Consider the following 12,947-nt stretch of genomic DNA (forward strand, 5'->3'; position numbering starts at 1 on the left):
GTATACTCAAACGAGAAATTACACTCTACTATTCTATGAAAATGGATCAAAACTTCCCTAGCTTAAGCTAACCCGTACCTATCCCACGTATTACTTATCTTGCTCCACTCTAAGGACCGTACTATACTTTTTAAAAGCGGTCCTATTTACCGATGCGCAGCTGAGGCGTGTATTGTACAGTTTACCCAGGAATGCTGAAATCAAGCTGTGTAATGACGTAATTAAGTCTCACGTATTGAAGAGATTACAATTTCATGTGACATTTCGTTCTGTTTTAACTTACGGACAGGATAAAGATTTTCAGTTTAATATATCTTTCAGCAGCAATGCTATATGAGACGTGGATCCACGGCTTAATAAGTGTTCCAAACCACATGAGCTTCCGTTGGGAATGAAATTCGAGTCTCCCATGCGAAAAGCACGTACGCTAATCGCTAAACATCATGAGAGACAAGAGTTAATACGCTTTGTGCAGAGAGACAGCAGAAAGTATGGTAAATGAAGGAAGGCCTTAAAAATAAACAGAAGTTTAAATGTGAACAGTACAGTGCTGGTGAATGTAACTGCAATAAACTATATTATGAAACCACCTAACCTAATGCCTTATATATCGTTGTTTTACGCGTACACTCACTGTCGACAACACACACTCCCTAGGAACGCGCTCCAGTGTGGACCGTCCAGCTTCGCCCTGACAGACAGCATTCGTGCTTTTTAGTGGGCACCTAGCACAGACTTTACACGTTGGTTTTTATACCGTAAATCAGGAGGAATATTCATTTGAAAAACGGTAAAGCACTCCTAAAGTGAATCTGCACCGAGAAATGCAACTTCTTTCTTGAGAAAAGTAAGCAACAGTTGTGATGTTTTCAAAACTGAACATGTTGGACATACTTTGCGTCAGAAAGGCCGCGATTTTAAGCAGATGGATGTTTCGTTGAATTTACATACCTTTTCAAAGGGCGAATCACTATCCTCTCCAGCTAGTGACAACAAGTAAAAGTGTAATAGTCCGCAAACCCTAGTTTATCCCCACTTCAGTTGCACTCAATGTCAAAGAAATTAGTCCATCTACGTAACTAAAGGTTTGAAGTGAAATTCACACATTCCGGTAACGACCTTGTACACTTTTCTAAAAACTATGAACCTATAATTTCTTCTACGACATACGTTCTAACTAGCAATAACTTGAAATACGTTGCATGCAAATTAAACACGCATATGTTCTCCATATTCTTAACATACATTACCTAATAATGAGGTGAATTTGTATTGCTTGAATTTAAAACATATGCTCCAATTTTTACATATCTTTACTTGAATTCAATTTACATTACAACTCGTATTTAACACCTTACTTTTCATCAGGCTTATTGAACACTAGAGTGTAGCCACATTTTCCACAGTAATGCCTATCCTCCATCGCAGCCATAAACACTCCGGCACCACACTGTTCCGAAGGGCACTCACGTCGGAGACGATGAATCTTGCCGTTTTCATCCACCTTGTAGTACTTCAAAACTGCCAACTTGACCTTCTTCTTCTTATGCTTGATCTTTTTGGGAGTGGTGTAGTTCTTCTTCTTTCGCTTCTTAGCACCACCACGCAGTCTTAATACCAAATGAAGCGTGGATTCCTTCTGTATATTGTAATCAGAGAGGGTACGGCCATCTTCCAACTGCTTGCCAGCAAAGATGAGTCGCTGCTGGTCAGGTGGGATACCCTCCTTATCTTGAATTTTTGCTTTTACATTTTCGATAGTGTCGGAAGGTTCTACTTCCAACGTTATAGTTTTTCCAGTTAGTGTCTTTACGAAAATCTGCATTTTCTAGCACAAATCAGTCCACAAACATCAACACCACACGTAACAACTCACAACGTGGTTTCCACCATGGATGAACGATAAGAAGAGGAAGTGGTTATGGGTAAATGCTATGTTGCCAGGTCAAAACTGCAACGTCGTGATACACGTGTAGAATTTCCCCTTTATTCAACATGTGCTCACTAAATTCCCTTTTATTTTCATTTCACCACATTTTTTAAAAAAGTATTTTTAAAGCCAATGTCAGAAACCACTTAAAAGTAATTAGAAATATTGGTAGCACTAGCGTAAGAGCCAAATAGTATGTGTCCAAGACTGAATGTTGACACCCCACACACTAGGGGTAATACCCCCAAGCAAAAGGCCCCCCCGGGAATTAATGAGGAGTTCCCCGGGATTTTTTTTTAACGCTTTAAAATAGCATTTCACAGCTATTTGGACCTAAAATTAAAGTGAAATAATACCGCAAATTTTCGTATTTTATAGCCTAATATTTTTTTTCAATATATAAGTATAAAAGGTCTACTCCTTAGTCCTTGGAGTAGTACTAAAATGTAATTTATTTTTGGTATTTTGTTAATAACTTTATTTAAAATATTTGACTATAATTACACTCTAAAATTCAGTCATAGCTCACTGCAATATATATTGTGTTGAAAATAAAGTAAATAAATTATTTACCGTTGAAATGTTTTACATTTTTCCTGTGGTAGAAAATAAAACTGCCAAATACATCCTACTGCTGCAGCATTTGTTACTTGTATCAAAGAACACTGTTACGTAATCTGAATATGCAGAAAATATATTGAATATAGTTAAAAATAGGGTCATATGCAACCAGAGGCGTCCGTAGAAAATTTCGCAGGGGGTCAAAAAGATTAGCTTGCTTTTATATGATTTTTGTCTTGTTGGAATTCAGATTACACAAACTCAAAGCCCTCTAAAGATTAATATGTAGCATACATTCCAGGAGATTATTATTATTATTATTATTATTATTATTATTATTATTATTATTATTATTATTATTATTATTATTATTATTATTATTATTATTATTATTATTAAATAAAAATCGAAGTAATTGTGGTCTGGAAGATTGAGAAAGATATCTAACCGTTTAATGTGCTCCCGTACTTTCGAAAAAGAAGTCACGATCTCCTTTCAGGGGTGTTGTTTAGGAAGCAGAGGGCAATTTCCCCTCCCTGAGTTTGAGAAACAATATACTTTACTCACCTGTCTACTAATATACTAGTAAAACCAATGAAAATCTTATATTGGAGGGGGCCTTCCCCTTCTCCCAAGTAGGGGCGGATAGGGCCACCGTGCTACCGGGTGGTGCCCGGTGCGCGCCCCTTCTCAAGCGTCCCCTGGAAGCAGCATATAAAAGAAATTTTTGAACTGAACGGGACAACCTTTAAATACAGAAAATCGGTGCAGTGGAAACCAAGGAACATATTATTTTTAAATGAGTCGCATACATACAAAACCGGTTGAATTTCCGATTTTCTGAAAATATAATCAGCTTTCCCCATTCCGACCATAAACACAAACACTTCCGACGTCTCAGTGTAAGCATAACTTGTTATATTATTTTGCATTTGAAATTAGGGTTAGGTTGTATAATTATTCCAGGTATCTTAATTTTTTGATACCAGAGAATAGACAATGAACCAGGCCTTCATTGTTTCTATAGGGTGGCCCGTAAGTTCCTTCCTATTCATGTATTTCATGAATGGGGTTTTCTGCTGCATGTTGTTGTGCCTTTTCGTTCATAACAATATGTGATACCGTGTTCTGTAAAGTTTTTCTTCCGACTTTGCTTCTACTTTCTTGCGATATAATGCTGCTTCTACTTTTGAGTAAGGCCTACTTATCTTCCCTTAAACATGGCCTCCTACCCCCTAGATTTTAAACTGATTACGGGCCTGGTGTACTGTCTGAAAAACTGTTCAACCGACCATGTGTAACAAGGTAACCAAAGTATTTGCCAATCTAGAGCAGTAATAAAAAAAAAAAAAAAGAGCAAAACAGTGGTCGTACGAACTTTTAGGTTTCGAAGTAATTCCCATGAGCATCCAATGCCTTTTGTCAATGTTCCTGCAACGCACAATAAACTGGTGATAAAACTTCGCGGCCATGGATGCAAAGAAGTCCTAAAGTGCATTCCGCAGGTCTACCTAATTTGCGATGGATTTTCCACCAAGGTGGTTGTCGAAGAAATGAAACAGGTAGTAATCTGTTGACGCAAGTTCCAGCGAATATGAAGAACAGGGTCACGTGGTGACAACCAATGTCTGGTACTCTTGAGAGTGTCATAGATGACTCAGTTTTCGTCATCAGTGAGCAAGCGATCAAAGATGGGTGTGTTCAGGTGCCGAGTGAGCAAGGTCAAACAGGAAGTCACTCGTTTTTCCTTGTTGGCTGCCGATAATGTGTGGGGTACCCACTTTGTTGTGTGACTTCCCTATCCCATGCAGGTGCGATCTTACTGTTTCAGTGGAGACATGGAACCTTTCTGCAAGTTCATCGCATGTTAAATCACTATCCTCCTCCATGGCTGCTTTCTGGCCTCATCATCCAACACTTGTGGTCGTCCATTGCATGGCTCATATCTCCCGAACGGAATTTCTGGAACCAACGCCTAGTGGTACGTTCGTTCACGGCGTTCTTCCCAAGTGCCTGGTATATGCAGGGACCTGATGCGGTAACTGACAGTCCTACTTTAAAGTCATACAACAATCACACAAAACAAGCTGCTCAGTATCTGCATTTCTCTTCGACACTGGACGAGCTATGAGTGCTCTGTGTATGCAACGTGCCTGTGTTACTGAAGGTCGATAGTCAGTCAGAGTTCCGATCGCTTGACAGATATACATATGCCATTTTGTTTCCTCTCTGTGAGCGCATGATTAGTGAGAAGTCAATGCTTTGGATGCGGTGGACGGATTAATGGGATGTCAATATTGGATACGGTAATTCCGAGTATATCTTCAAGATTCAAAAGCAAGATAGATACATTATGGGTTGATTTGTCGTGTTAGGATCCTGGAAACTTCAACAAAGAACGGAACTTCCAGACACGGCTTTCAATAAACTTGCACACCTTCTGAAGAAATTCAGTAAATAGGCTTCTATGGATACTATGAAAGAAGAACTATCGAAATTGTCAAGCAAATGGGAATCCTTGAAAGTCAGTCTTGCTGACGAGTACAACCGAGAAAAAACGACTGATTATGCTGATAGCGCAAGTGATTCAAGATTGGAAAGAAGTTCTGCAGAAAGAATGCGAGGGCAAAACGTGTTGCAAAAGTTATCTAACGTGCTGCTTTTTTAATTTTGCAGAATTATAACGTGAACGGTTTGCTACTAGCATACAAACTTCTGTTGACTTTGCAAGTAAGCCAGATAACATATGAAAGAAGTTTTTCAAAACTGAAATATATTAAAAATAGGTTAAGGAGTGCCATGTCTCAGAAACATTTGGAAACATTTATTTGATGTCTATTGAAAAGGTCTTGTTAAGAGAATGTTTCGAATGAAAAGGTGATAGACCTTGTAGATCAAAAAGTAGTAAATCTGCTAATTTTGTGATCTAGTATATTCCTACGTATTCCTTGAAATTTGTATAATACTTTGAATAATTGAGAATGATATGCTGATAAAAGAAGATAAGGTTTTAATTGTTAATACCGGTACTATTGATTTACTGTAGAAGAAAACTGCGCAACTTGATTTGTGACATTGAGGGGTTAGTGGCCTTGTGGGAAAAAGTGCCCGCGCCCCCTAATGATACCTATCCGCCCCTGCCCCAAGCCAAATCTGAAATGATCTAAAATGACACCTCTGCTTCCTTTCAGTAGCATTTTCCCTTTTCTATTACTACAAAACATGAAAATGTTATTTATTTTGATGACACATTATTATTGTAAAACTACGAAAGAAAGAGCGTCAGGTTGTGAACCAGAGTTTAGAAAATGTTTATGAGGGTTAGGTCAAATTTAGCACTAAATTTTGAGAAAGATTGGGGCACGAGCTAATTTTTTTAAAAAAATATCGGGCCGGGGTCGGGCCAAAAACTTTTTAAATTTATCGGGCCCGGGCCGGGCTTGGGCCAAGAATTTTAAAAAACTTATCGGGCAGGGTCGGGCTCGGGCCGAAAATCTCTGAAACTTTTCGGGCCCGGGCTGGGCCGGGCCTAGGTACGTTCGGGCCGGATTGGGCTCGGGCCGAAAAATTCGGCCCGTGCAGGTCTCTACGGGGTAGAACAAATGGGTTCAATACTACCTTGACGTTGCATCATAGCTGGATTAAAGGAAGGACTTAGGAGGGTTGTAGCCCCGGGCCACCAGATGGACGAGGGCCCTTACTCTGATCAAAATCTCAACTGACTGTCTAAAAAGAATCATACAAGATACAATTATCATCATAAGATAATATATGACAAAAAATATAAAACATATTCCCTTAATTTTCCTGCTGAACTTTCACAGAAATGTTTTTAACGAAGTCAGCAAGGGCCACATATTTTTGTATAGCCTCGAGGCTCCAGATGGGTTAATCCGGTCCTGTGTTGCATCCAGTAGTATTATACCCCCTAAACTTTGGAATCCTCCCAGTAAAAAATTCTGGGTGCCCCCGCTAAAGGTCATTCATAATACTAGTTCTGTAGCCCAAGGTTCGTCGACCCTCCTGTTCCTTTCCTCTTTTAAAGTCTCGTCATAACTACACTTCTTTGAAAACCGAAGATGCAGTAAAATCGTGACGTCACGGCGACAGCAGAGACAGCTTTCACCCAAGGTCCTTGTCATTCACCCTTGCTTGTTTGATTGATTTTTGCAGGGAAGTGAGTGATTCTTCTTTTCCTGTATTGAGAACAATTAATTACTGTACTGTTCATGTTAGCCTATAAACAAGTCGAATTGTACGGAAAGTACTTGTCGCAATCATAGTAGAAATACTAAGGGTTTCGAAGTTATTTATCATGTATTTCCCTCGGATCCTCTGCGGAAAGTTTGGCAAAAAGAAATGTCGGAAAGACACCTTTAAAGTTGAAAACCCCAGCGCCTATTCCGATAATTTAGTCCCGAAGCTTATGAACGTGATTTAAAATGTGAGCTTCTAAACCCAAGAAAAATTTAAATGAGATGTTATCACTTCACTGAACTTATCAGTGTCATACAGAACCATGTTCATGTAAATAATAAAAGAAATAAGTGTACGGAAGCTAGGTGTTTAAAGAAAACACAAATCAGACATTGGGGTGCAGTCAGATGAAATAATTATTGTGGTCCAAACAAAACCACAAAAACAAACAAACAAACAAACAACTATGTCTATGTTATAACTAGAGAAAGAGTCTTTCTTTTTGCGTGAAAAAATGAAAACTGAAGTCTGATAGTATGTAAAGACAAAATAATAATTTACAAACCAAGATAAATGAATTGGAAAGCAAATGTAATAAAGAATTAATTTCAAAGGCCAGTTTTAAAATATAATATTGTGATCATTTCAATAGAGTGGTTAATAACCGGGTGATCGATATATTACGAAAAAGTTTTATACCTGGCCAAGTAAATATGCTAATTAATGGCAAGAAAAATTAAGATGGACTGATTAAGATATGATTTGTGCATTAACACAACGCACCTCAGTCATCAATTACACAATCATCTTGGGGGCCATGGTGGTTCAGTGGTATAGCGTTCACCTCTGGTGCATGGAGTCCCGGCTTCAAACCCTGCTCCCACCAAGTGAATTTTGTGGTGGACAAACACCGCGTGCGTGGGTTTCCTCGCGGTTCTCCGTTTCCACCCAGTTTCTTCATTCCATCATTTCATTCATTGCTCATCATCACCGTCTCGTTTAGCCTAGCCGACATAATCGTGGGACGTAAAAAACAAAGATTTCATTTTTTATACAATTATCTGCGGTCACAAGTTCGAATCCCGGCACCCAGCGAGTCAACACTTTCGACGTTGTATGCAAAAATTACCGTTTTCCTCTGGTATTCATATCCAGTTTTGTAAATTTTGACGGAGCACGGGTGTTGCTTAAAGAGTGCGAAGAAATTTTCAGTGCTTATATTTGATTAAATGAACAGTAATGAGCGCGTGTGCTATAACGAAGAGGTTTATTTAATTTTGGGACCATACAATAATGTCCAGGTGGCAATGATTCGAGACCTAATAGATGTTTGGAAACAGCCAGTGTATTATGATTTCGATACGACTGAGTAAAAAGTTACTTTTCGAAATCATATCTAAAGTTGAAGTCTCAGGATTCAAGATAGTTTCAATTCTTTCCAAGTTGAATAGTGGCAATATGAGGCTATGTGGTGGGTTCGTTGGAAGCAATAGAAAAGTATGAAGTTCTATTTCGAAACTTTCACCAAAAAAGTTAATTAAAAAACTGTTAATCCAAAAAAAAAAAAAAAAAGAAAAAAGTCACTGGCCGACAATTTGATATCATAAGAAAGACTCTTCTATATTGAAACTATACGACAAGGCTAGGACATTCTTCAGAATTTGGTTCTTGAATATAAAAACACGGGAACTTCGGAGAAGGAATGCTCTTAAGATAGTGAATGCAAAGCTATTATTTTCAAATGCTGAACAATGCTAAAGTGAGTACATATTTTATCTGTATGTAGTCTTTATTTTTATCGCATTTTAAAATTTGTTTTCTTTGCAAATCGCTAGGGCGGAACATTGACTTAGCACATGATAGTTGTCCCTGCTTCATCGCGGTGACGTCACACTACAGCTGGAGAAATTGGCTACGCAGAAACAGCGAAAAGCGCGGAACAGTAGAAGTAAAGTCGACGGACCTTGGCTGTAGCCTGTAATTTGGCATGTGCATTATTAAAATCTTGTGATACAAATTGTTTGTTTTGATCAGTTCTGAACAAATCAGTTCAAATATTACAAGTCTATGAGCCACATTCCGCAATGGTTTGAGTCAACGCACCGGCATAGCAGTTATATTTGATTATTGCTTTTTACGTTCCGTTACTCTCAGTAATTTTTGCAAAGGCTGGTACGAAATGGGTATCCATGGGGTTGATTTTGTAGCTTTTTGTGTCAACATAACCTTACGCAAAACTTACATATTGGATTGAGATAATATATAGCATTTATAAGTGATTTTTTCATGTTTTTTCTGGGTTATGCACCACAATATTTCCGATGGTTGGTATGGAATAAGGCTACATTCGTGTAACAAACCCGTGGGAATAAACATAATCGTTACTCGTCATGATTTCCCAATAATTTCCCGTAGGAAGTGCAACACTGGAAATTGAATGCAATGGCCGAATTCGTAAGACATCGTGAACCCGAAATTCAACGAACGCCTTTGTGTTCTCGCTATGCTGTTCAATTTGTTCACTGTTCCCCCTTTTTGAAATTTATTAAGTTATAAGTTTGAAGATTTTCTGCGATAATTGCATTTATGATAGAAATACAGGTTAAAATTTGTATAGAGATTAAGTATTACATATGAATAATTGTAAAAAAATTGTATTTTTAAACAATGAAAGATTAAGTATTTAAAGAAGTTAAATGTAACAGCCCCACACACCATACCACGGTTTTGGTGTGTTTGGGAAAGGTGTATTATTAATATTTTTACTTTTAATATTTGTGTGAAATTGGGACGGGCGAGGGAGGGAGGTGAGTTGTTACTATTTACATACAAAGTAAATATTATTGTTATTTATTGCTTCGCGGGTTTCAATGTAATGCGCGGTAAGTATTTGCTATTAACAGCAAATCAGTGTTCTGTGTGAAGAACGTGATAAGCCTAATAAGGCTTAAAGAGAAGGTGCTTACCGGTAAACAAACTAAAATTGAATTTTATGGATCTATACGTAAAAACAACAATAAAACTAAGTTTTATTATATTGAAATTAAGGATATATAAAGAAGTTAAGGGTACAAAGCGCGAGTAAATTCATTTTTATAAAAAAGATAAGTGTGTGTGTGTTTGTGGTGTTCGTGACCTGAGGCCGTAAGTACTTGTAGTCGATCGAAATTAGACGAAAATTAATGCGTTAATTAAGCTGCAAATATGATTATTTTTGTTTCCATTTGAAAGCGCAGTGTAATGTTTTATAAATGTATTCGGAAATGGATCAAAATGGCGGTTATTTATGCATGGTGTCCATTGAAAACTTGAAATGGAGATTCCTTAAATAAAAATCGAGGTCTCGTGGAAATTGAAGGTTTATACGTGTATTCATTATAGTAATCAACACTTAGTGGAAGGTGTATTATGTAATTAAATTTGCTTATATAGGTTTTTAATTCCATTCAAGCGATGCGAGTTGGGAGTACGGGGGTGTGTTTCCACCAGATCAATCGTACGACGTAGTTCGTTTATTATTAGTATTATTGTTTATAAAGGCTATGTGTGGATATTTCGCATTGCAAGAATATCTATTGTATTTTATGTGAAGATTGAGTCTTACTGGAGTAAGAATGTTTACTTACTTTTAGTTGACCTTGGCTTGTATAATTGTGCTGTTCAGAAGAAAAGAAAAAAACTTGGCGACATTTTAAGCCTGTTTCAATTGATTTTTCACATGGATGAATTTTTCTATTATAAGATGATATAAATTAAAATAATGAATTGTTATGAAGTATAATACAGTGCTCATGTTCTGTAGTAAGTTATAAAGATTATGGCACTGTTGAAATGATTTAGATGTTTTTAAATACTCTTTATGTAGGGTAAATGTAAAATTCCCAATTATTTTGACAATATAGGTAAAAACAAAACAAAAAAAAAAAAAAAGTATAACCTAAAACAACACAAGGTTGAGGCTTCTTTAGGTAGTGCTGAATGCTATTTGTAAATATTTCGATTTTCATAAGTCACAGGGCATACGAAATAATTCGAGAGAGCAAAAGTATGAAGAGAGTGGACTTATTACTAACTTCGTGCTTTAGTATTCAGTGACTTTGAAGAACTGGCAAATTATTGTTAGTGAGATGCAGGAAATGTAGTACATGATTCATAACAGTGTACGATTATGAAACGCAACTTTTAATGGTCGATTGACAGTATGCAAGAAAATGAGACATCCCCACGGACTCGATATTGTTCACCACAAACTTCGGTAGGCAAGGTTCTAGGTCACAGGTACTCCTTCCCATTTAGCTGTACTTAAGACAGAAAACAACGTGGTCTGCGGGGCTCTAACCTGCCTTCACTCGCTGACGCTCGCTCAACAATACTATTTGAATTAAGTACTAAACTTGGTAAATGTTTAGCAGACCGGGTCCAGAAGTACGTAAAAAATATTAAGTTTACGGGAGAAATGGAAGATGCAGGTGATTAGACCTAATATAAGGTAACCAAATCTCAACTTACTTAAACTAACCCAATATTAATAGAAATAAACGAAATTGTATCACTTTTTCCGAAAATTATGCCGGACTCATTTTTTCGAACATTATGTTAATATAATCTTACAGAAAGTAATCCAACCTAAACTAATGTGAACAGAAACAACCGAAGTTCACATTTTTTTTTTTAAAGAAAAAATAGCTGGAACCCTTCTGCTAAACATTGTACTTAAACTTTGGTAGAAAAAGGAACCAACCTAGCTACAAAATTATATTTGGGACCTGTGTTTTAGAACCTTCCCTCGGACGGAACCAGGGACCTCTTATACTAGAGATGAGCGCTCGTGTCGCAGAATCATCGTTCTTCAATAGCTAAGGCTTCCAGACGTCTCAATTAATCCCTCAAAAATAGTTCAAAACTCGAAATGTAACTGTTTTTTTCTTTTCTTTATTAGGCAGTCATCGATACCCAATTGACAGAAGTGATCTTTTTTTTTTTTTTTTTTTTTTTAAATCAAGGAAATGGGGTGGCTCAGTGTTACCTCTGCTGCATGGGGTCCTTGGTTCGATTCCAGGTCAAGCAAGTGGACAACGTCATGTCCACAGGTTTTCTCGGGGTACTTCCGTTTCCTCCCATTTTGTCATTCAACGAATTCTACCATCATCAGTTACTTGCTTTAACCATCGTTTCCCTTAGCCTAAAGGGCATATCGTGGGACGTTAAACAAATATTTCGTTTTATCTTTTGGATCACTTTTGGTGAGTGATGACTTATTTAATTAGTTCTGCATTTCACCAGAAAAGCAAGGGCGTGATTAGGAATGTAGTTACTATGAATCGTCGATTTAAATCAAATTCCAAAATATATTAATTTGACCTATAAATGAATGAACCGTGTCATTAACTTGACGTAAGGTGTGGGTAATGGAATTCAGAGTGGGAAAAGTATGAATTGTTCAGCTTACAATAGAGTCATTCCATGTCGAGTGAACCAATTTTGAAGAAAGTTCTCACTCCGCCGTCTCGAGTTTGTTTCAAATTTTGTACGAATGTCACCTGAAACTATCAGTAAAGAATAGGCAGATCTGTATTGTTTGTGGAAGTAGGGCGTTTTCAAAATGGCTCCTGTCTCAGCAACAACTAGCAGCAAATCTCGTCTCCCATTTTGAACTGGAAGCTCGGACAACCTTCAAAATTTTTAGACTAGATGAAAGTCAGTTGGTCATAAATTCCCTTGAGGGTTTAGAATTTTCACAATAAATTAACAAAGTTGGTTAAAAAGTGTGTGCGCGTTTAATGTGTGCCATATTTAGATACCTATAAAGTTGTATGAAGTCAGTCAGTAGATTGATATTTGAAAGAGAGAAACCATTACATACGTACTTTGAAACAGATAAAACATTAGCGTTTAGTACATATGGTTTAAGGGATATGTGGCCTTGGAAATGGGAAAAATTAAAAGTATGCGTAAAATGGACCTTTTTGTTACCCAAAATCCAAACCAACTTGTAATCATAACCAATGCAGTGTCTTGATATAATGAAAGAATTTTGGTGTTGGTGCCTTGCTGGGTTTTTGGTTAACACCCAATTTTACTAGTATGTGTTTGAGACAGGGTTGGCAAAAACCATGGTTTCTATTGAGAAAACAAAAAGAAAAAACTTTTTTTTTTTTTGGTTTAAATAATTTGCTCTATGTATTTATATCACATATGGACAGGAATAGTTTGTTTCGCCTTGGTGTTATTACGCAACAACAGGGTTATGCTAAAAGGG

At 37.2% G+C, this 12,947-nt stretch overlaps 2 protein-coding genes across 3 annotated transcripts in view; one reads left to right on the forward strand and one right to left on the reverse strand.

Moving 5' to 3' along the window:
- Window positions 1-1,295: 1,295 nt before the first annotated feature.
- RpS27A (ribosomal protein S27A) lies at window positions 1,296-1,913 on the reverse strand. Its single transcript, XM_081746578.1, has one exon. It carries the CDS (start codon window positions 1,823-1,825, stop codon window positions 1,355-1,357), a length of 471 nt encoding a protein of 156 aa, XP_081602704.1. The 5' UTR covers window positions 1,826-1,913; the 3' UTR covers window positions 1,296-1,354.
- A 7,222-nt stretch (window positions 1,914-9,135) lies between these two features.
- Window positions 9,136-12,947, forward strand: part of LOC145675478 (ubiquitin-conjugating enzyme E2-24 kDa-like) — a 33,183-nt gene continuing 29,371 nt past the window's right edge. The window contains exon 1 of one of the 2 annotated variants that reach the window (XM_081745915.1): window positions 9,136-9,289. The gene's annotated coding sequence lies outside the window, so the exon portion shown is untranslated. Of the gene's footprint in view, window positions 9,290-9,341; window positions 9,496-12,947 lie in introns of those variants that run through there. The other variant, XM_081745913.1, reaches the window with a different exon arrangement.

Source organism: Thermobia domestica, chromosome 18, assembly GCF_964235325.1.
Source record: "Thermobia domestica chromosome 18, izTheDome1.hap1.1, whole genome shotgun sequence".
NCBI lineage: Eukaryota > Metazoa > Arthropoda > Insecta > Zygentoma > Lepismatidae > Thermobia > Thermobia domestica.

Excerpts from the sequence above, each read along its gene's own strand:
- RpS27A (XM_081746578.1), bottom strand. The coding sequence starts at position 1,825 with ATGCAGATTTTCGTAAAGACACTAACTGGAAAAACTATAACGTTGGAA.